Source organism: Rhinolophus sinicus, linkage group LG16 (assembly GCF_036562045.2).
Source record: "Rhinolophus sinicus isolate RSC01 linkage group LG16, ASM3656204v1, whole genome shotgun sequence".
Lineage (NCBI taxonomy): Eukaryota > Metazoa > Chordata > Mammalia > Chiroptera > Rhinolophidae > Rhinolophus > Rhinolophus sinicus.
The window spans coordinates 25,707,282-25,728,193 of record NC_133765.1 but is presented as its reverse complement, the minus strand read 5'-3'; the positions used below and the strand labels follow the sequence as shown (position 1 = coordinate 25,728,193).

Here is a 20,912-nt window from a genome sequence, read left to right as displayed (position 1 = left end):
GCTGGGAGTGGTTCCAAATGCTAACTTGAACTGCTGTCCTCCAGCTGGCAAAGAGGGCACCAGGGCTGTGTGTCCCTCTTTTTGGAGAGGAAGCTGGGAGGCTGGGAAGCCAGTGGGCATTGGCTGTTTCTCTAACAGTGACCCCAGGGATCTCAACCTAGAAGGTTTGGACAAACTGGGCTGGGCACTTCTAACCAGCTCTCTGTACCATTCTGAAATTTCTGGGCTGCCCAAATTTTGGGCTGAGGGACACCTAATTTTTCAGCACAGGACAGTTATAATAATGAGCATTTACTGTGCGCTTACTATGTGCCAGGCTCTGTGCCAAGGGCTTTATGTGCACTTTCTCACTCAGTCTTCATGAAATCTCTATCAGGTGGCTATTATTATTTCCATCTTCTAGATGAAGAGACTGGTCTCCAGAGCCGGACTGGCTTGCCCAAGGTCATGTGGCCAGGAGGTGGCTGAGCTAAATGGGAGCCCAGGCAGAAGTGAGTTACTCAACCTCTCTGAGCTTGTTTCCTGATCTGTAAAACGGGGTTGAGACTAGCAATTAAAACACAAGTCTGGGGTAGATGAAAAGAGATGTGTGTACCATGCTCAGAACAGTGCCCGGCACATGGCAAGCGCTCGGTACTCACTGTTTTATGCATTTTGTTTTAAAGGGTGGGGGAAGCCATCAGTGATGCTGGGGCCATTTTTACAAGTTAAGCTGGGGCTGGTGTCCTTTCTATCACCATCACACTCCTGGTAGTGACCCCAGGTGGAGCCTGGAGAGAGGCCTGGTGTGGGTGATAGGGGTTGAGCTGATTCTGCTCATCAGGCCAGCTGCCACCCACCCTCCCTGTGAAGATGCTGGGAAAGGCGCCAGCTGCCCCCTAGTGGCCAAGGGCAGAAGCACACTGAGCCATTTTAAGCAACTCCAGAAACCCCTGCCCTAGCCCCCATCTCCCTGTCCTGCCTCCTGTAGGTCCCCGGTTCCAGGAGCTTCTGTTGGCAATGCACTAGCTACAAGGGTTTTTGATGGATTCTGCCATTTCAAAAAAAGTCTTGACTAGTAAGTTCAAATCAGGCCAGGTAGGTGCCAGGCACCGGGCTATAAGCACTTGAGTGTTTTCCCCACCCAGTTAATTTCAGAAAGAAAGGAATATTCCAGGACCTACAGCAGGTTTTTGTTTCCAAGGCTTATAAAAGTCTCTGAAATAGTGGATGCTCATGATTCTAAGAACTAGGAAGCTTAAACTTCCCCATTTTGGAAAAGAAGGCTGGAGCTGTGTTGGTGGGCGGAGCCTCGTGTTCTGGCATCCACTCCCGACTGGCAGGGCCATCTGGAAGAAGCCCATTTCATCTCTGAGACGCACAACCAAGTGACCCAGAGCCCTTCTTTCCTTCAATTCCTGAAGAGCTGCACTGACAAAGTAGCTGGAGAAGGGACCGTATCAGAAGAGGCAGGTGTAGGTGGGCTAGAAACTACCAGACCCTCATCCTTCTTTTCCAGACTCAGAATGGAGCACTGTACTAAAGATCTTTTTATTTCCCCTTTGCCATCTTTTCTCCAAACCCCTCGGGTACAGACTAGAAGAAACTGGACATTGACCTGGCCTCTGGTCAAACCCCGGACCACAGGATAGATGGCTAAGACCACCACCCAGACACCCTGTAAGAGTCCGCAGTCTAGCTTGAGAGAAGAGCAGGCCACACAAAGTGATGAAGGTTTAAAAAAACTGAAGGTATGAAGGGAGGGAAGAGGGACAAGAGTCACCTTGCCAGGGCTCCGGGAAGGCTTCCTGGAAGAGGTGGGGGGGCCTAGCCCTGAGAGACAGAAGGAAGTGCAGAGACTGAAGGGAGAAGGCACGATTCTCTAGGAACCAGAGCGTTGCATCTGAGCACCCTGCCAGGTCAGCCAGGGAGTTGGTGGTGAAGGCAGAGGCCCAAAGCAGGTGGGTCTGGCGGAGTCTCGGGGAGGACAGGAGAAAAAGCATCTCAGGTCTCAGGTCTGCAGTCTCAGAGGACCCCACGCTACCCCACTGCCAGGCTGGCTCGAGAGAAGGCAGAACGCAGACCATGTCTTCCGGGCAGCCCAGCCCACTGCAAGTTCCAGTTCCCACCACTGGGACAAGAGGGGCACAGCCAGCGGGAGGGACATCATAGGGGGCTGGGCTTCTCTGTCGGTGTCAGGAACTGGGTGCCCACTGACCAGCACAGAGGCCAACTCTCGCCCCCAGAATAATCCAGCAACGTGCTTCTTGGTGGGGCTGCAGCAGCGTGGGCTCACCTCAGAGGCCATCCAGGGCTTGCCGGACGGTGGCATCCAGGGAGGCAGCCGAGTGAACAGAGACGCCAGGGGCACCGATGCTGGTTTCCCAGCAGTCAAACCCGTCCCTGGTCAGCTCCTGCTTCGTGGCCTCCACCTCTGGCCCCTCCAGATCTGGGGGGAGGGAAAGCCACAGGTCACCCCTGACACCCATCTGCTCCCTTGGAGAATGTCCATCCCCACTCAAGGAAAAGGTGGGCTCTGGAGTCACATGGACCTGGCCTCGTCACGTATTGGCTGTAGGGCCTCAAACAAGTGACTTCTCTCTGAGCCTCAGTCTCCTCACCGGACAATGGGGCTAATAACGATACCTTCTGCTCCGGGTCACTGTGAGGCTTACAAGGGATCATGCAGATCAAGTGCCTGGTACACCGTCCATGCTCGAGAAATGTTCTCTCACCATCGTCACTGACCCTGAACTAGGACCCAACAGTCAAGTTCTGGGGCAGCGACTTCCTGGGGCCTGGGAGTCTCACTGAGGCTGAGAGGAGGCCTCAGGGGCCACTGTGGGCTTACTGCAAAGTGAAGGGGGAAGGCAGGACAGAAAAAGGAAGGAGAAGGTACAGGAGGGGGACTGAGTGAAAGGAGACCACGAGGAGTGAGCAGAGAGCACTGAAGGAAATGGCGGCGGGCGGGAGCTCTTAGTCCCAGGTCCCGAGAGCAGGGTTTGCCCTTCCCCCAAAGACTAAGGGGACAGAAACCCTTGTTTTGAAATAAGGTCAGTCCCCATCCTGGCCACATCAAGAAGGGACAGTAGAGGGTCTGAGGCCAAGATGAGTGGTGACAGTGTCCTGGTTATTTCTCAGGCTTGTGGGAGGCTTCCAAGTCTGAGAAGGTGGTAGAAAGAGCCACCACGATAGGAAGCCCTACCACCCAGCAGCCCTCTGCCAGGCTCTCTCAATGTATTTTTCTCCTTGAATCTGGGGAACAATCTTATAATCTAGATGTTGGCATCCTTAGTTTACCAATGTAGTAACGAAGGCCCAGAGAGGTTAATAACTTGCCCAAGGCCACACAGCAGAGATGAGACTTATTTACAGGCCTCTTCCTCCTCCCAAGGGAAATGCCTATGCTGGCAACCCTGCCCCCCTTCCCGTACCTGGCCTGAGGAGAGTGATGCCACAACCACCGCCACCAGCGCCAGTGAGCTTGCTGTGGAGTCCATGGGCCCTGGCCACTTGGCAGAGCCGGTCCAGTGAGGCGTGCCCCACACCGAGGGCATTCAGATGGTGCTGGTTCATGTCAATGAGCTCCTGGAGGAGAAGATTCAGTCTGCTCCTGCTTGGCCTGCCTGAGGTCGAGGTCCTATGCCCGCCCCACCCATCTGACAGATGCTGGTTTGGGCCAGCAAATGGCTTTGACTATCCAGCATACCACTGTCCCTCTCTGTTGGCAAAAGAACTTCTCCTTCCTGCAGGAATTCCCATGCGGCTAGGATGGAGCTGGTAGTGAGCATCCCAGGCTTGGCCATGGAAGCCTCTGGCCACAGTGAGTGGTCAGGGATGGGCATGGGGGCCAATCAGGGTTTCCTCAGGCTCTTTCCACTAGAGCTGCTACAACTGGTTGGGTTCAGAGGTAAATGGCCAGAGTTATCTATCCCGCACAGGGTCAAAGGTTACATGGAAGACGGAGAGCGATTTCAGACTAGGTTGTCTGGGACCCTGGATATAGCCATGCCTGAAGCTGCTCCTCCCTTTGGTGTTCTCAGTTATGAGCCAATAAATTCCTTGTCTGCTAAAGCCTGGTTGAGATGAATTTCTGTCATTTACAGGAGAAGTCCCAAGTAATATGCCATCCTCCAGCTGCCTCAGGTACTGATATTCAGAAGAAAATCTCACAACAATGAAAGCACAATTTTAGACCATGTCTGATTCAAAGCATGCAGGTGATAAATAGTTACCGAATGAACAAGTGCAGTTAGCGAAAATAGCAGGAAAGAGGCAGCCAAGTAAGAAATCGGCCTCGGACCCAGGGAAGGCTGTGTCAGCAATACCCCGGTGCTCCACCAAGGTCACACACAAGCGGGGGAAAGAGTTCAGGTTTCTTTGATCATGCATAATACAATTCCTTCTCTTCTGAGGAGCAGAGGAGATGCAGGGTGATGCCATGAAGCTTACCGCTGCCACTGCCCGGGCACCCCCTATTCACACGTCATTCACTTCATCAGTGTTGGCCAAATGCCTACCACGCGCCGGCACCATGCTAGACGCTGGGGCTCTAAGAATGAGCACCCAGCTACGGTCCCTCCCTGCCGTCGGGAAGTTAAAAGGTGGGCTCTGGAGTCAGGCGGGCCTGGGTTTGAGTCCCAGCTCTGCCACTTCATGGTGTGTGTCCTTGGACCAGGTCTTTCGTTCTGAGCCTCAGTTTCCCCCCTTATACAGGGATGGTAAGAAGGTCTGCCTCATTGCCGTGAGGGTGAGATGAAGTGAGCCTTCCATACAATGCCTGGCATGAGATCAGTGCTTGGCAGACATCAACTGCTACTGGTTACTTTTACGGGGTAATGACCATCGGCCCCATTTTACAAAGGAGGAAACTGAGGCTGAGAGGAAAGTGACTTGCTTAAGGTCACCGGACTAGTAAGGAACAGAGCTGGTACCAGAGGCTGGGGCTGCCTGAATGGGAAGCTTGTGTCTGCCCTGCCTCCGGGAGCACCCTCGGCATTCCTGCTGCCACCCACTCGCGCTACTGGGCTTGACAGCACGCAGCTCTGCTCCAGGCGGCTGGGACCCCGGTGCGCCATGAGCACTGCCAATCACCAGCTGTCTGCGGAAGCCCACCTGGCTGTCCTGCCCAGGGAGGCAGCAGGGTGGGGTCAGCCCTCCCCCGCAGCCGCCTCCTACCTCCAGCACTTCTGACAAAGGAGCAGACAGGCGTGATGGCCCAGTGGCAGCCCCGGGTGCCTTTCAATGGGCCTGAGGGCTGGATGTGAGGAAAAACTTCTGGGGGCCTCTCTCTGCGCCTGAGCGCCAGGTGTCACGCTGCCAAGGCAGGTTCCAGACACCTGTCACATTCTGATCCAAAATCTGTCAAGGATCAGATGACAGGCTGTGACACATGAGAACAGCTCGCTGGTTTGAGCTCAAAGCTGTCCGGGAGCCGAGGTGCACGTTTCAGCGGCTGCCACAGCCAAAAATACACACAGTGTATAACCGACGAGCTGTTCTGTATTCTCAGGGGCTCAGCGGGGTGCACTGCAGGCCTTACTCTATCATTATTAATTTCCTGCTCAGGAGGACCGTGTTCCCTCCTTTCCACGTGAAGGGAACTGGGAGCCAGTGAGGCAATGGCTGTGGCCATGAGGGCAAAAGCGTAGGAACTGGGTGGAGTCCCTGTACCTGGCCCATAGTAGGTGCTCATTAAAGATCTGCTGACTAAAGGAATAAGTCAGTCAGTCTGACCCCTGGCTCAGCCACTCCCTAGTCAGAAAACCTTGGAGAAAGTTGCTCTCTTTAGACCTCAGTTTTTATGTCTGAAAAATGGGGGCAACAGGTAGGAATCAAATGCGAAATCGTTTGTGAAAAGACTTAAGAGTAGCAGATTCCATTGATTATAGGGGCTACAACTCAAATGCCTACAGTGGGACAGGGAGGACCAGGCGAAGATTATAGTACCTGTGGGTTAATACATAGAGAACGGTAAGGACTGGGGAGAAACGGCCCCCACAGGGGGCCCCTCTGCACCTCCAGCTGACTGCTGCTGCACAGCCACGACGTGGGGCTGCCTGATCCTGTGGTTCTTCAAAAGAAGCCAGATGGCTTTTTAATGTCAGCCCACATTTACCAGGCCAGATGGACCGTGTCCGAGGACAAGCCTGGGCCCTCTGGCTTACGTACTGAGCTGGTGTTTCCTCAGGCATTGTGCTTGTACGTCACCCATGGGACCTCACTGCATTCATTCTTAAGGCACTCCGGGGGTGGGTGGGGCGGGGGGCAGGACTCAGACCTGGGCGACTAAATCCAAAGCATGAGGTCTCAACCTCCACACTAGAAGGGTAGTGGCCGGGGTAACGACAATGAAAGCACAGTCTTAGGCATGTCTGATCCGAAGCATGCAGGTGAAAAACAGTTACTGAATAAGTAAGTGCAGTTAGCGCAAACAGCAGGGACGAGGCAGCCAAGTAAGAAATCACCCTTGGACCCAGGGAAGACTGTGTCAGCAATATCCTGGTGCTCCTGAAACGCATGACCCCAAACCTGGCCCATCGCGCTTGCCTCGAACCAGGCACTGCCCTCAGCACTTTCTTGTATCCTCTCACTTAATTACCTCAGTCACCTGGATAGAGGCTTAAAAATGAAGGCATGCTTGCTCGTGTGTGCACGCACAGGACCCCGCCGGGGATTCTGAGCGTAGTGATAGGGGAGCCCCTGCTTTGGACAGCGGTGTGGGTGAGTGACCCCGGATCCCACAGACAGGCTCTTACTTCCAGCACGAGGTAGTGCTCTGGGGCCGGGGCTGCCGCCATCTCTCCCAGCACGCGCTCACACTCCACGGAAATGGCATCTATGGAAGTCAGGAGAGGGGCCACAATCCCTGGGAACTGGACGGAAAGGAAGCGAAGGCCGATCAGGCCTAGGGGCAAACAGGACTGGACAGCGCCCAGGCAATGAGGCGGAGGAAGGTGTCCCCATGGCCTACACCTACCCTCTGAGGAAACCGCCTCTCCTTCCGGCCTGAGCTCTGCCTTGCCCAGCCGCCCAACACATGTGGGGGTTCTCGCTGCGAAGCCAACACGTCTAATGAGCCCTGTCCCTCTTCCCAGCTGGTGGGTGGACAGACAGCGCCTCCCTATCCGCCAAAAGTGCCTCCCCAAGTGATGGAGACCATCAGCTCCTTCCACCCTCCCTAGTACTAACCCATGGGGCACAGGGAGCGCCCCCCTACCCCGTGACGGTCATGACCCTGGCGGCACCCCTCCCAAGGGCGGAGCAAGCACCTTGAGCAGCCTGCTCCGGACACCGGACACCAGAGTCTTGGTGCTGCGAGGGATTTTGGTGTTGGTCAGCAGGATCTTCAGAGCCGGTGGCCTGTGGGGTGAAGGGGGTGCCCAGTGAGCTGAGGATGGAGGAGCTGGGTTAGGGGAGCTCAGCTCCCGAATCCCCAGCCCAGTGTGCCTGCAGCTGGCCACAGCTGCAGCTCCGCTTCAGCCCCCGGGCGGACGGACACTTCCCTTGGCTCTTCACTCTCTCGCTCACTCACTCACTCGGCTTTCACTGGGCACCTGTATGTATTTGGCACATGAGAGGGCCCAGCACAGCCTGGAAGTGATGGAGCATGGCACATTCTGGAGTCAGCAGTTCCAAGGCTCTACAGTGAAGAGTACAAGGGGCCAAGGTTCCGTCATATGACCCCCACTCCCCCGGGGAGCTCAAGTGGACGGTGCTGGAGATTTAGAAAGAAAAAGCAACAGGTCCTGGGATGGATCGTGGGGAGGGCATGGGGGAGGGAAGACACCCAGATTAGCTCGAGGGAGGGCAGCTTGTGGAGGAGTCGGGTTCCCAGCATGCTGAGCCCATTCCTGCCCTGCTTTGAAACCAGATGTGGTTAGAGGGACTCAGTCAGCCGCGCCAGGCCACCCCAGGTAAGAGAACAGAGGGTCGGGAAGGCCACGGTAAGCCGGCTCTCCAGCATGAGCCCGTTGTCCTCGCCTGCCCTCTGAGCTTATAATCCCTCCTAAAGCCACAGTCCCGATTGTCCTTGTGGTTAGCTGCCTTCGGGGACTGCAGCCCCCATTTCTTGTCATCCCAACCTGCCTTTCAGAGAGCTGCTGGCAGGGGCAGAGGGTGGAGAATTTGGATGAGCTCTGGCCTGAGAGAGCTGGAAATGGGCAGACCCCTTGATAGCTTTCTTCGCTTTTCTTTTCACAGCTCAAGATTGTAAAATCCAATAGGACTGGAATAGGCTGCCAGACCCCTCCTTGATCTCACCGCCCATAAGCCCATGAAATTAATATCGATTCTCAGCCTTGGAGGCCGGCTCTTGTTTCGTTTTTTTTTTTTCAACTTTACAAAAGATGAACAGTCTAGTTGGCTTTTCTCTTCCCTTTAAACACAAGCCGTTCCTCCAAAGAGCAGCACATTCTGGGAGGCCACATCTTGATCCACTTTGCAAACAAATGCATTTGTTTTACGGAGAAGCACCCTGCATGGTTTGGGGGCAAAAGGGCTCCCCCTGTAAGCCAGCAGAGGGATTAATGTGGCCTGGCCTCTCTGCCTCGCAGAGAATCTGCCATCTGCTCGCCGTGGCGCCCTGCAGCCAGAAGTGAACGCTTTGCTCTGTGTTCCCATCCATCCACCAGGGCGGGAGGAGTTTGGGTACTGCCTCTTCATCTTTCTTGGATAAGTCCTCTGCAAACAGGCCAGCCCCACAAAACCCAGGGCGCCTGTAACCATCACCTGGGGCTATGCCCTGTAAGTGCACGTGCATCCTCAGCCTGGCTACCTCCCCAGCCTCACCTCATCTTCTCTCTGTCCTCCCTGGGTGCTCACGCCACTCAGCCACCCTGGCCGCCTGGCTGCTGCTCAAAAGGCCAGGCGTACTCCTGCCTCAGGGCCTTTGCACTTGCCTTCCTCTGCCCAGGACCCACCTCCATCCTCCCAAGCTCTGACTTACTCTTGTATCTCATTCAGGTTTCAGCTCAGATGTCATCTCATCAGAGGCCTGCACTCATCATCCATCCAACTAGCTCCCTTGTCCACCTTGAGCCCCTCAGCCTGCTTTATGTTTCCCAAAGGCACAGCCATCGATGCCACAGGGAGCCGGAGGAAGCTGTGCCACGATCCTCAATGGCTCTGCTTCCTTCTCCTGTAGATCAGAGATAGTCACGCAGGGGAATTTTGCCCTCCATAGGACATGTGGCAATGTCTGGAGACATTTTTGGTCTTCACAACAGGGAGATGGGGGAGGTGCTACTGGCATCTAGTGGGTGGAGTTCAGGAATGCCACATAACGTCCTACAGTGCCCAGGATGGCCCCACTATAGCGAATTATCCAGCTCACAATGTCAATAATGTGAAGTTCAGAAACCCAGAGGAAGAGCCTCAGAGGCAGGCCTGGCTCCCCGAAGCCGAGACGGCTGGGACAGGAAGCTCCCAGAGGTGCAGGAGTGCAGCACTATGTCACCCGAGGTCACTGAGCCACTCATGGAGTGGCCCAGCTGGCAAGGGCAGTGGGTCAGGGTCTGCTGCCCATCCACAAAGAAGACCACGCTGGGGAAAGAAGATGAGAGCCAGCCCTGGGCCCCTCAGAGGCCTGGAAAAGCCCACTGAGGCAGCCAGGTGCCCTGGGACAAACCCCACCAACCGACTTGATCGAGGGCTCAGGGAACAGCCAAAAAGGACCCACTCCTGCCTGTCCCATACCTCATTCCCCGACATGCCTACTCTGAGTGCAAAGAGGATGCTGAATATGCACGTTGGTGATTCCAGTTACTCCAGAGGGCGGGGATAAAGAAACAAAATGGGCTGAAAGTTGCCAATGTCACCTCTGCGCTAAGCCTCTCACGAGCTTCCCTCGGGCTCCTGTCCTGGCTCTGCCTGGCATGCCTTCATTATGGCAACTCTCACGATGCCTGGGGGTGGCTTCTGTGTGCATGTCTGTCCCCACCCGCTCCAAACCATGCCCACGATTCACCTCTATATCCCTCATTCCTAGTACAGCATCATCGGGAACACAGTTGATACCAACTCTTGTTTGCTGAGTGAATGAATGACTAAATGAGCGGTCACGGGTCTGGGGGAATAGCCACGTTCTGGAAGGTGGCTATGCATGACATCCCCTGTGCCCTCTAGGCAAGATTCAACAGCTGAAGTGGAAAAGGAAAGAGCAGGGTTTCCTCAGGGCCCCTGGCCTGTGAGGGCCACATCGACCGGGGGCAAAGCCCAGAGACACTTGCCCCACATTATGTAACAAAGAAACAGAGCTTCCCCTCTGGAGCAGCCATGGGGAACGTGCCACTTCGTTACCTCTTTAAGGATGAAATCTTTCCTTGTTGGTACCGGAGCGCTCCTCCTAAAGACAAAAACCAGCAGGTCAGAAAAGCGACGGACCTTTGCCTCTTGGGAGACAGGCTGGATTCAGGGGCAGGTTTGTGTTTTGCCCCATTCATGGGAACAGACTAAATACCATAACCATCCTCTCGGCTTCAGCCACCAAAGGCCCAGGAGGGCATGCAGGCACTCCACGCTCTGCTAGAGAGCTCTCACCAGGCCTGGGTTCCAAGGTCACTCCCTTCCCTCTCCACTCTGACAGGCCACATGGTGACATGGTGACGGCGGGACGCAGGGTTACGTCCAGGTCCAATACGCACGCATCCTCACCAGAGGGGAGCTCCACTCTGTGGTCTGTAAACACCACAGCAGCGGTTCTGCAGCCTTAACTACGGACCTCACCAGGGAACTCCCTGGAGCTGGATGGAGCTTTCCAGGCCCCAGCCCCACCGGACCTGAAATTCAGACTCAGGTGCGAGGCTGAGATTTCCCCCATTCCCTTCAAAACAGGAAAATGCGATTTTTCTCGGAACCCATTGATTCTATTCCTCCCAAACCAATAGAACCTGGGCATCTGTAAGTTGCACGACTCTTAAAAACAAGACCAATAAAGAAAACAAGCGTGAGGCAGCACCTACCCCAGGTGCTGACGGCGTTGTCCACTCCAGAGGGGTTCCCGTGAATCACCCTCTCCCCCTGGAAGGCCCACTTGTTAATTAATTCCAAATCCTCCTCGGTCCACCTGAAGAAGACACAGAAATTCATCTTTACCGTAGTGGTGAGTCGGGGACAGGGCTCCCTTTGGGCAGCAGAGGCAGGGGCCATAGGCTGGGCCTGGTGGAGACCAAAAAGCAAAGGGGCTTGGGCCCTCAAACTCAAAAACAGGAGAAAAAACAAAAATAAAAGCTCGGAAACTCTCCAGCGAAAGCGTGCGCCATACCTTCCCTGCCCTCTGAGACCCTCTTGCCTGGCACTGTGGAGAGAGCCCAGGACGGTTCCCACGGTCTTCCTTTGCCTCTTACTAGCTGAGTGACAGTGGGCCCATTACCTAACCTCTCTGAGCCCCTCTCTTCATCTGTCGAATGGTAATTCCACCCTGCTCAGCAACTAGCCTGCATGGCAGGTGGATTAAATGCTGGCAGAGCACCCGGCACTGTGTGCGCAGACAGTCACTATTACTGTAACAGACCCTACAGAAGTGCCTGATCCTGAGCCACGCCAGACTTGAAGAGCGAGCAGAGCGACGACTATTTCCCAAAGCCCTGCCAGCAGGCCAAAAGCACAACCGTCATGCATTCCAATTCCAGACACCCATGGTGAGCCCGATCTGCACCACCCATCTCTGGATCTCCCTCAAAGATTCTGCAAAGGGATGACTGGGCCTGTAGCGGAGGTGGAGAACTGGTGGAAGCAACCAGAAAAAGCCCATGCACACACATACAGACACACGAGTCACCCTCTGCCTTCCAGACTGTTGGCCTGTGGGTAGGTGTCTATTCAGGAGACCCAGGGCAACCAGGCCTCCCCTCATCTGGGTTGTAATCAGCGATGAGCAGACAGGAATGAGCAGCGGTGTCGAAGCCTCCGTCCTGAATTGCCATCTACCACAGGGTCAAGGCGGGGAGGCCCCCCACGGGATGATGTGGAGCAGCCCTGCGCTTGCAGAGGAAATGGAGCCCCAGAGGGAAAAAGGTGTTGCAAGGCCACATAGCGAGCTAGCAGGCAAACCTTCCTGAAATTCTGGAAAACCATCACCTGTTACCTCCAGGTGCAATCTCTCATTACCTGCTGGATTCTTCCCCTGACAACAGCCACCTGCCCCACCCCTCCACCTTCTTTCCACGCACAGGAGCCATTCCAAGATGACAGAGATGTGACATCAACAGCCCCCAGATCTACCGCTGCCACAGAGACCAAAGTGACCTCTGGGCTCAATCTGAATTCATCTATGTTTTAACCTCCATGCCTCAGAAGAGCAATTACTGGCGGAGACAGAACTCCTACAGGGAACTCAGCAGGCTGGGGAAACAGAAAACCAGTGTTTTCAGGGCCAAGGCAGAAAACCTCAGTTCAAAGCCAGACTCAGGAAGGGGATGGAGTGCCTCAGCCGCAGGCCTGCACATTATGTTCTTTGGGGTGCCCCTGCAGCAGGCACAGAGGGCACAGGAACACTGCTCTGGGGGGAAACACATGGCTGCGTCCATCCTGGCAGCCAGCACTGTCTGCGCAGCCTTCGGGTGGGCTGACTACGCCGGGAGTCAGACGAGGCCAGCAGTCCACCTAACACAGCACACCTGGCCTCCACATGGCTGGGACCAGAGGCCCCCCAGCGGGAGGGCTCCCCAAAACCCTGTAGGTCCAGGGACAGGCCTTGCCAAGAAGCTGCCAGACTGGTTTCTGAGGCCTGATCCACAACTCCTGGGACGAGGCCCAGGGCAAACTGCATAACCTCTGTGCTCGGGGTGGCTTCTCCAGGCGTACTCCCGCAGGGACAGAAACTGCCAGCAAGCCTGTCCTAACAGGCCTCCCTGGCTCAGTGAGAACCGCAGAGGCGACGCTCCCTCTGTGGAGACAAGTCAAGGACCCGCAGGAAGGGAGACGCCCTCATCTGACAGACACACCTCCTGTGCTTATCTCTCGGCATGTCATAGTTTCTTCATAACCATCGATACGACCTGGCAATACCTGCCTTGGTCTCAGTATTACCATTTACAGAGGAGGGCACTGAGGCACCCATGGGTCCCACAGCAAGTGGGCCAAGGTCCCACAGCGAGTCAGTGGCAGAGGGGGGCCCAACGCCTCAGCTAGCCCACTGCCCTCTCCATCTGGGCTCAGGCTCCTTCTACCACACCATGGGCACCTGCACCCCAAAGAGGCAAGGTGGGGGTGAGGGGCTGGGGGTTGGGGAGCTCAAGTGGTTTAGCACAGGCGTGAAGAGCTCAGGCTCTAGCTCGACTGCCTGGATCCAAATCCCTCTGTCATCCCTAGCTGGCTGGCCTGGGCCAGGCCGTTTGGCCTCTCTGTCCCTCAGCTTCTTCTGTGACGTGGCCACATGACATCTCTCGCCTCACAAGGTGGTGGTCAGCCGTCAGCGAGGGAAGCCAGGCTCAGGTCCCAGCCCACAGGAAGGACGAGCAGGGCAGGGGCCGTGATTACCTGCCGACAGGCTCCTTGTCCTTCGGTGGGTTTGGAATCTCCTCACACGCAGTCAGGAGGGCGGCTGCCAAACACACAGAGTAGGCGGCACTGGAGCCCAAGCCGGCCCCGGTCGGCAGCTCTGACCACACCACGATGTCCAGGCTGGGCAGAGCCCTGAAACACACACAGCAGGGCACAGAGTGTGACTGGAAGGGTGGAGAGCTGCCACAGCTGAGCCAGCAGCCCAGGCCCAGGACTGGACACGGGCAGGGCCTAACGCCCACACCAGCGAGGCTTTTTCATGACCCTGCTCGGAGCAGGGGCTGGTCCCCCTGCCCGGGATAGCTTTGCACCCCTTTCTCCCCTATGGAATTTCCTACCCAACCTGCAAGACCCTTCTCAGATCTTGTTGCCGGTGTGAAACTTCCCATGACCACCCAGAGGCCGTTCCTAGTCCCTCCCTGCCCCCTCCAAGGATCCCCCGGCAATAAGCTTTCTCCATGGCAGCCTCATAGCAGTGCAGTGAGTGTGTCCATGACAGGATGCGTCTCCCACCGACAGCGTTTCCCAGCGTGTGTTAACACAGGCCTGCTTCGGATCATTGGCATCTTAACGTGTATTTCCCCCAAGCGAGAACTGTCAAGCTTCATGTTCGGTAATTTCCATTAAGTACTCTTCCTGTTTTCCAAATATAAAATAATACTGAATCTGCCTTTTCAAACCTCACATGGCTACCTCACCCCGATCAGGGGATTCTGAAATGCACCCCTTCCCCTTCCAGGAAGGAACATATATGCCCCCTTCAAGTTGAAAATGGACAGCAAATGTTGAGACATTTATGAAAGTGTCCTCAGCACCGTCCCTGGCACCCAGCACCTGCTTAACCAGCGTCTGCGGCACAAGTCAAGGGCTGTCGCCTGAAGCTTTCCCTTTGGGTTCTGGACCAAAAAATCACAGTGACAATTCACTATGTGCCAGTGACAGGGCTAGGCTCATTTCATATACAGTTGATCCTTGAACAATGTGGGGGGATCGGGGCACCAACCCCCACGCAGTCGAAAAAAATCTGCATATAACTTAAGTTGGCCCTGTGCATCCGTCGATGTGAAGCCTGAGGGCTGACTGAATATTTATTGAATAAAACCCATGAGAAGTGGGACCGTGTAATTCAAACTCAGGGTGCTCAAGGGTCACCTGTATAATAGTTCTAATCCTCTAAGAGTTTTCTGAGAAAAAATAAATAATAGTAATAATAATAATAATGTCTAACATTTATCAAGCAACGTGCCAGGCTGTGTGTCAAGCCCTTTAGATAAATGAACTTATTTAAGCTTACAAGAACCCTATGAGGTACTATTTAATAGCTCCCATTTTACAGATGAGAAAACTGAGGCTCAGGAAAGGTAAGAACCTCAGTCGAGCCAGTAAGTGGTCAGGCTGGGGTGTGAACCCATGCAGTCTGACTCAGCCCATGCTATCACCACGTGACACCTCCTAAATAGGACTGTCACCCCCTAGGCGCTGGCTTCCCTAAGCGTGGATAACCCAGATCTTATCGTAAGGGGTGGAGTGGATACAGGCTTCACTCTGCTAATCACAGCATTTCCCTGGCGCCTGTGGGATGGGGAACAGGCCCCTCAGCGAGTCGACGGCAGAGGTGGGCCCAGCGTCTCATCTAGCCCACTGCCCTCTACACCTGGGCTCAGGTGCTTTCCACCACACGCTGGGTACTTGAACCCAAAAGAGGCAAGGTGGGGGCGAGGGAGGATTAGAAAACTCCTAGAGGATTAGAAATATTATACAGTTGACTCTTGAGCAACTTGGGTATGGACATGGCATGGGAGAAGCCACACGGTGGATCCCATCCAAGGATGGAATCTGGCTGGGGTTCTACTGAACTGAAGAGGGCAGAGGAGGCAATGTGGGGTTAAGGATGTCAGCGTGGGGGTTAAAGTGGACTGAGCTGACCCCCAGCTCCACCACTTCCTAACTAGCTGCATGGCCTTCAGTGACTCTCTGAGTCTCAGTTTCTCCCTACACAAAATGCGGACAGTGCCTCTCTCATAGGGCTGTTGTGAATATTATAAACAGACCATACGTAACGTATCTGTCACGGTGCCTGGCACATGGTGGGACAGTCGATGGCTGTTGTCCCACCTTGTGAAACCTGGAAGGAAGCACGTGCGTCCTCCTGCAGCCCAAACTAGAGAAAGCAGGACTCCTTCCCCAGACCGCACACGCACCTGTGCTTCCGGCAGATGGACAGGTACAGATAAAGGAAGGCCAGCACAGCCAGCTGCCTGTGGTTGGCAGAGTCCTCACGGAAGCCCGCCACCTCCTTCAGCTTCTCCACTTGCTCTGGGGTGATCGCTGTGACGTCCCCTTGCTCTGTCACACAAGCACACGCAGATGGGTGAGGGCCTCTCAAGTGTTTTATAGACAACAGAAGGCAAAGAACGGAGCAGCCATGGGAATCGGCATCGACGGGCATGGATTCGTGGTCCGAGCACCACAACCTGTCAGTGCACTTAAGGTTTTGGAGGCAGGTAGACGGTTTTTGGTCCTAACTGTGTCACAGACTGGCTTTGTGGCCTTGAGCATGTGACTTAACTGCTGTAAACCTCAGTTTCCCTCCTTGATAAATAGGGACAAGATTGTCATGAAGATAAAATAAATCCTTAACACATCTCTGGGAACGCAGTAAGTGCTTAATTAATACTAGTTTAAAAACACACATATATATGCAAATGAATGCTACCATTGCTCAATCAAAGGCCTGGCTTTGACTTCCATCATACAAAACCAATCCCAAAGGCAGTATTACATTATTCCCCAAATATTTCCCTCTCCCAAAACAAAATTAGCAAGAACAGGACACTCAAATCAAACCAGAACGTGAAATGTGGAGACTGGCTTGGGCAAGAGGAAAAGGCCAGGTAGCAGTTTCTCTCCCAATGCATGTAAGAGGCTGGAGCACGTTTGTCTGAGAGGCTGAGGTGGCAGAGCATGTCTGACCAGCTTACCTTTACACTCCCTGAGTCCCGCATCCAATTCTACAGGGGCATGAAACTGAGCTGGCGTGCCTGTTAGGAACTTCAGGGTGGGGCACATGTGAAGTGCTATGGGTTGACTGAATTAATGATACCTTAAAGGCCGCCAAGCCAGTGACAGTATCCCTGAGAGCCCAGACACTCCAGAGCGCTGCCATAGAGATGGAATGGCTCATTAAAGGCCTACGTTCTGGAGTCTGGAAAGATCTGGGTCTGAATCCTTTCTGTATCACCAACCAGCTGTGCAACCTGAGCCACTTGGCCCCTGAACCTCAATTTTCTCGTCAATAAAATGGGGATGAATAACACCACCTCCTTCCAGGGAAGGCTGGAGAATTCTAAGACTGCTGTCATTCATAATACACTAGCTCAGTGCCTGGTACACATAAACGCCCAATAAATGTTCACTGAGCTTATGACTAGTAGGAGGGAACCAGACAACACTGGAAGTAAATAAAAAAGGCAGATCCCTACAACTGAATAGAAAATATTAGTCTCCCAAAGGCTCAGATTCCGTTTGTCTCCTTGTAGCAGTAACGATGAAGCCCTCATGTAGGTACTACCCTCTGCATCACAGCCCTAAGCCCACCTCCAATCCTGCTGGGTCCTCACAACCACTCTCCAAGGCAACACGACTCTGCTCACAGAGGCTCAGCAGTGACCTGCCCAGGCTGTAGCCATGTCCCATCAGCTCTGGCTACTTCCATCCATGCTACTGACAGACAGAAGCAGCAGCCAGTTCTCAGGGCACATTTCCGGCCTGGCTGGGCAATGCCACGCACCACAGAAAGCAACATCTAGCTGGCTCAGGATGGCCATTTCTCTGAGGCATGCTCCAAAGCAGTGGCTCTTAATTAAGGTGTCCCTGGGATCACCCTGGGGGACGCCCTTCGAAATATACATCCCTGTCCCCTACCATCACCACTGATTCTCAACAGGAGAGGGGCAGGGTCAGGAATCCATTGGTATTGTTACAAACAACAAACACCTCCCCAGGGGATCTCAAGGCAGGACCAAGATTGAAAATGGTGGCTCAAACATGGGGGTTTTCAACTCTTAACTCCATCTCCCTACAGTATTTGGGAGTGGCTGGTTGTGGACTGATTTCTTATGCAAGACAGGGAACAGTTAGGGATAAACCCCTGGAAGAGTCCCACTTGCCCCATGCTGACTGAGAAACACCATTCCAAACAAGGAGGCATCGGTCCGGAGAGGAAACAGCAAATGAGAACAGAACAGAACAGAACAGAACACACGCTCCAGTTCTAATGCAGGTGGGAACTCTGCTGATTAAAAAACCTTGCCTGCGTAGGAGTGGACACAACATTCCCAAAGCTATCAAAAATGAGCACGGAGGTTTTTATGTACGAAAGGCACTTTCAATGTACTGGAGAAGAAAAAGAGACCCACCCGTGTCTGAAGAGGTTACGTGGCCCGTTCCAATTTTAGTCAAAAAACAAGATCTCTCCCTATCTCAATCTATCTACAGATAATAATCCGGCAGGATTAACACCAAAATGCTTCAGAGCTGTCAAGCGGGGTGGGGACTGGAGGGTGGTAATAAGAAGTGCTTTGTTTTTTGTTTTTTTTTTACTCGCAATGTTCCAGTATTGACTGTAGTTTCCAACAACAAGCATAAATTACTTTTAAATGATTTTTAATTGTACAAAAACTCAATACATTCTCCTTATGAAAATAACACCATAGAAGGAAGGCTCCCTGTGTCCACCCCTGACCCCTGGGAGACCCCCAGAGGTAACTCACTAATCAACATTGCCAGCTGGACGTATATCTTTCCAGCCATTTTCTATGCATTTACATACAGACTGACAATCTGTGCCATTCCTCCTCATAGTGCTGTTGTGCATCTCGTGTTCTTTCGCTCAACAGTAGGCCTCGATAATCTGTTTGCAACACCCCACACAGATCTAGTGCATCATTTTACTCTTTTAAATTAAATAAATAAATGAATGAATGAATGAATGAATGAATGAATGAATGAATGAGTAAAGCTACTGGTACACGGTTCGGAGAGAAAGCACCCCCAGAGTGGCTGGCCTCTGGCACCCTCGGGACAGCTTGGAATACCTAGCCAGCCATTATCTTTCCCCCTCCGTTCAGGGCCCACGCTCTTCCCATACCTGGTTCGTTCTTCCTGCACTTACCCAAAAAGCTCGTGTCCAGAAGCTGAAGCCTGGCCACATCCCATGTTTGCTTGATGCCAATGTTTGGTAAGTTGAGGCCCACTTTCCCACTGTTGTGGGGTTGAAGCCGGAGGAATGTTCTCAAGTTCAAGGCCACAGCCAGTGCTACCTACAGAACACAGGGCAAAAGCAATTAGCCTGAGGGTAAGGGGCAACAAGTACGACTCCTGTCTTAGGGCAAAGGGGCCAAGGTCAATGTGCTAGCACAAAGGCCACTTGTACCCATGCCTTTGGCAGACCAACCTTGGCATACTTTCCCACTAAGCCTCCGCACTACCACTACCCATCAATCAGGAGTTAGTATCTACTGACATTTGCTTTTCCTACACAAAACTTCAGAGGTTCCCAACACCCAGGAATAGCTTCCCCATAATCACCATGTTTTCAAAGATATATGTAAGTTAAGAACATAAAGAATGACAGAGATGAGGAATGGGAAAAGCACGAGCTTTGGGTTCACAGACTGAGGTTTACTGCTAGCTCCACCAGGGTGTATGGGACCCTGGTCAACTCAGCAGCCCTCTTCCCAGCCTCAACCACCACATCGGTACATCAGGATTAAAAGTTGAACCTCAGAGGATAGTTGTACGAGTGAAATGAGATGATGCACGTTTCAGAATCCTTTGCTGAATCCTACTCATCCTCCCAATTTCTAAATGCGGAAAGACCCCGAATTCAGTCCTCAAACCTCTTTTCTTCTCCACCGAAGCTCCCTTCCTGGGTGATCTCATTCCACTCGTGGGGCCTTACATATCATCTTTTGCTATCTTATTGAGTGGGCGAGAGAAGCCTTTCAATGGACCTAACTCCTGTCTTTTCGATGCCTGGCTGGGGAGAAACTGATCTCCCCTCTGACCTACTCCCAGGCTATGCCTCAAGGCTTCCTTTTGGCTTCTTTTAAGAGTAGGACCAGGGAGAAGTGGTGTCCAATCCTTGAAGGCTCTGGGGGCCTTTTACCTTGCCGTGGACCACAGCATGCTCTCCATGAAGGATGACTTTCCCTGGAGCGGACACCAGCAGGGCTTCTGACAACATGGCTCCTGGGAATCCTGAAAAGGAAAGTCAGAGGGAGGATGGAGGGTCCCCAGATCTTAAAGACCTTAGAAAGTGCTTAGTCCAAGCTCATTGTTAGAACAAAAAAAGGCAGCTACCTCTTAGCACTTGCTCAAAAGGCAGTGCAGTGCAGTAGTTATTACAGTTAACTAGACACATCAGAATGATCTGGGTTCAAACCCCAGCTCGTCTACGCCCCGGTGATGTCCTCTTAACTAACTCACTGAAATGGCTATGAACCTGTTTTCTCACATGTTATACGGAGACAATCACTATTTGCCTCAATAGGTTTAGGTAAGTTAAATTAAATAATGCAAGGGAAACACTTAGTATCTGGCATATCATAATCACTCGATTACTGATGGCTGCTTATTACTGGCTGTGTTCTTGGTTCCAGCTTTCATTACTACTACTATTAAAGGAAGAGATTTAAGTGAACTAGTGGACCAAAAAAGAACTTTCTCCTGGACATTGAGGCTATTTCCAATGTATCACAATTATAAACAGGTTGCAGAAAACAGCTATGACACCTCTTTCTGCACATGTAAACGAGGATCTCTACAACAGAGTCCTAGAAAGTCACTTGCTGGGACCACAGGTGTGTGCATTTTAGATTTTTTTATAAATAATGCAAAATCACCCTCCATTTAAGGCTTTATGTGCATTAATTACCTGCGTATAACAAAAACTGAACTTCACTATGAGTTAAGTACTATCGTGATCCCCGTTTCTCAGCAGGGAAACCTATTGCTTGCCCGAAGCTCAAAATCAAGTCAGATTCGAAGTCACCGATCCCTCACCTCAGTATGGATTCTCAGAGTTGGGGAAACTAAGCCAGAGAAGCCAGGCGCCCATCCTAGGGTCGTCCTGAGTCTTAGCTAGGACCTCGCGCCACCCGACCCCGCGACCACGGCCTCTCACCTGCCGCCGCCGCAGACCCTAAGCGCCGGAGCCCGAGCGCCCGAGCGCCGGACTCCACCTCTGAGCGCCCCGGGCTGGGGCGGTAACCTTTCCTTCCTCCCAGCCAATCAGAGCGCGCGATCCGGAAGTCCTTTACCAATTGGCTTAAACATTGGCCAATATGTGTTGCCAACCAAGTCGTCACGGGTTTCCCCGCCCAGCTCTTTCCGTGAACCAATAGGAAACAAGTTCCTGGGAGTGTCCC

The 20,912-nt window shown here is 53.2% G+C and overlaps 1 protein-coding gene across 1 annotated transcript; it reads right to left on the bottom strand.

Moving 5' to 3' along the window:
* Positions 1–1,511: 1,511 nt before the first annotated feature.
* On the bottom strand, positions 1,512–20,741 carry MVK (mevalonate kinase). Its single transcript, XM_019757495.2, is given in 12 exon segments — positions 1,512–2,329; positions 2,331–2,428; positions 3,414–3,567; positions 6,738–6,854; positions 7,251–7,341; positions 10,279–10,324; positions 10,941–11,044; positions 13,459–13,614; positions 15,684–15,828; positions 18,656–18,803; positions 19,652–19,743; positions 20,669–20,741. Coding segments are annotated over 11 exon segments (1,476 nt in total). The 5' UTR covers positions 19,730–19,743; positions 20,669–20,741; the 3' UTR covers positions 1,512–1,990.
* Between the last annotated feature and the right edge of the window lie 171 nt (positions 20,742–20,912).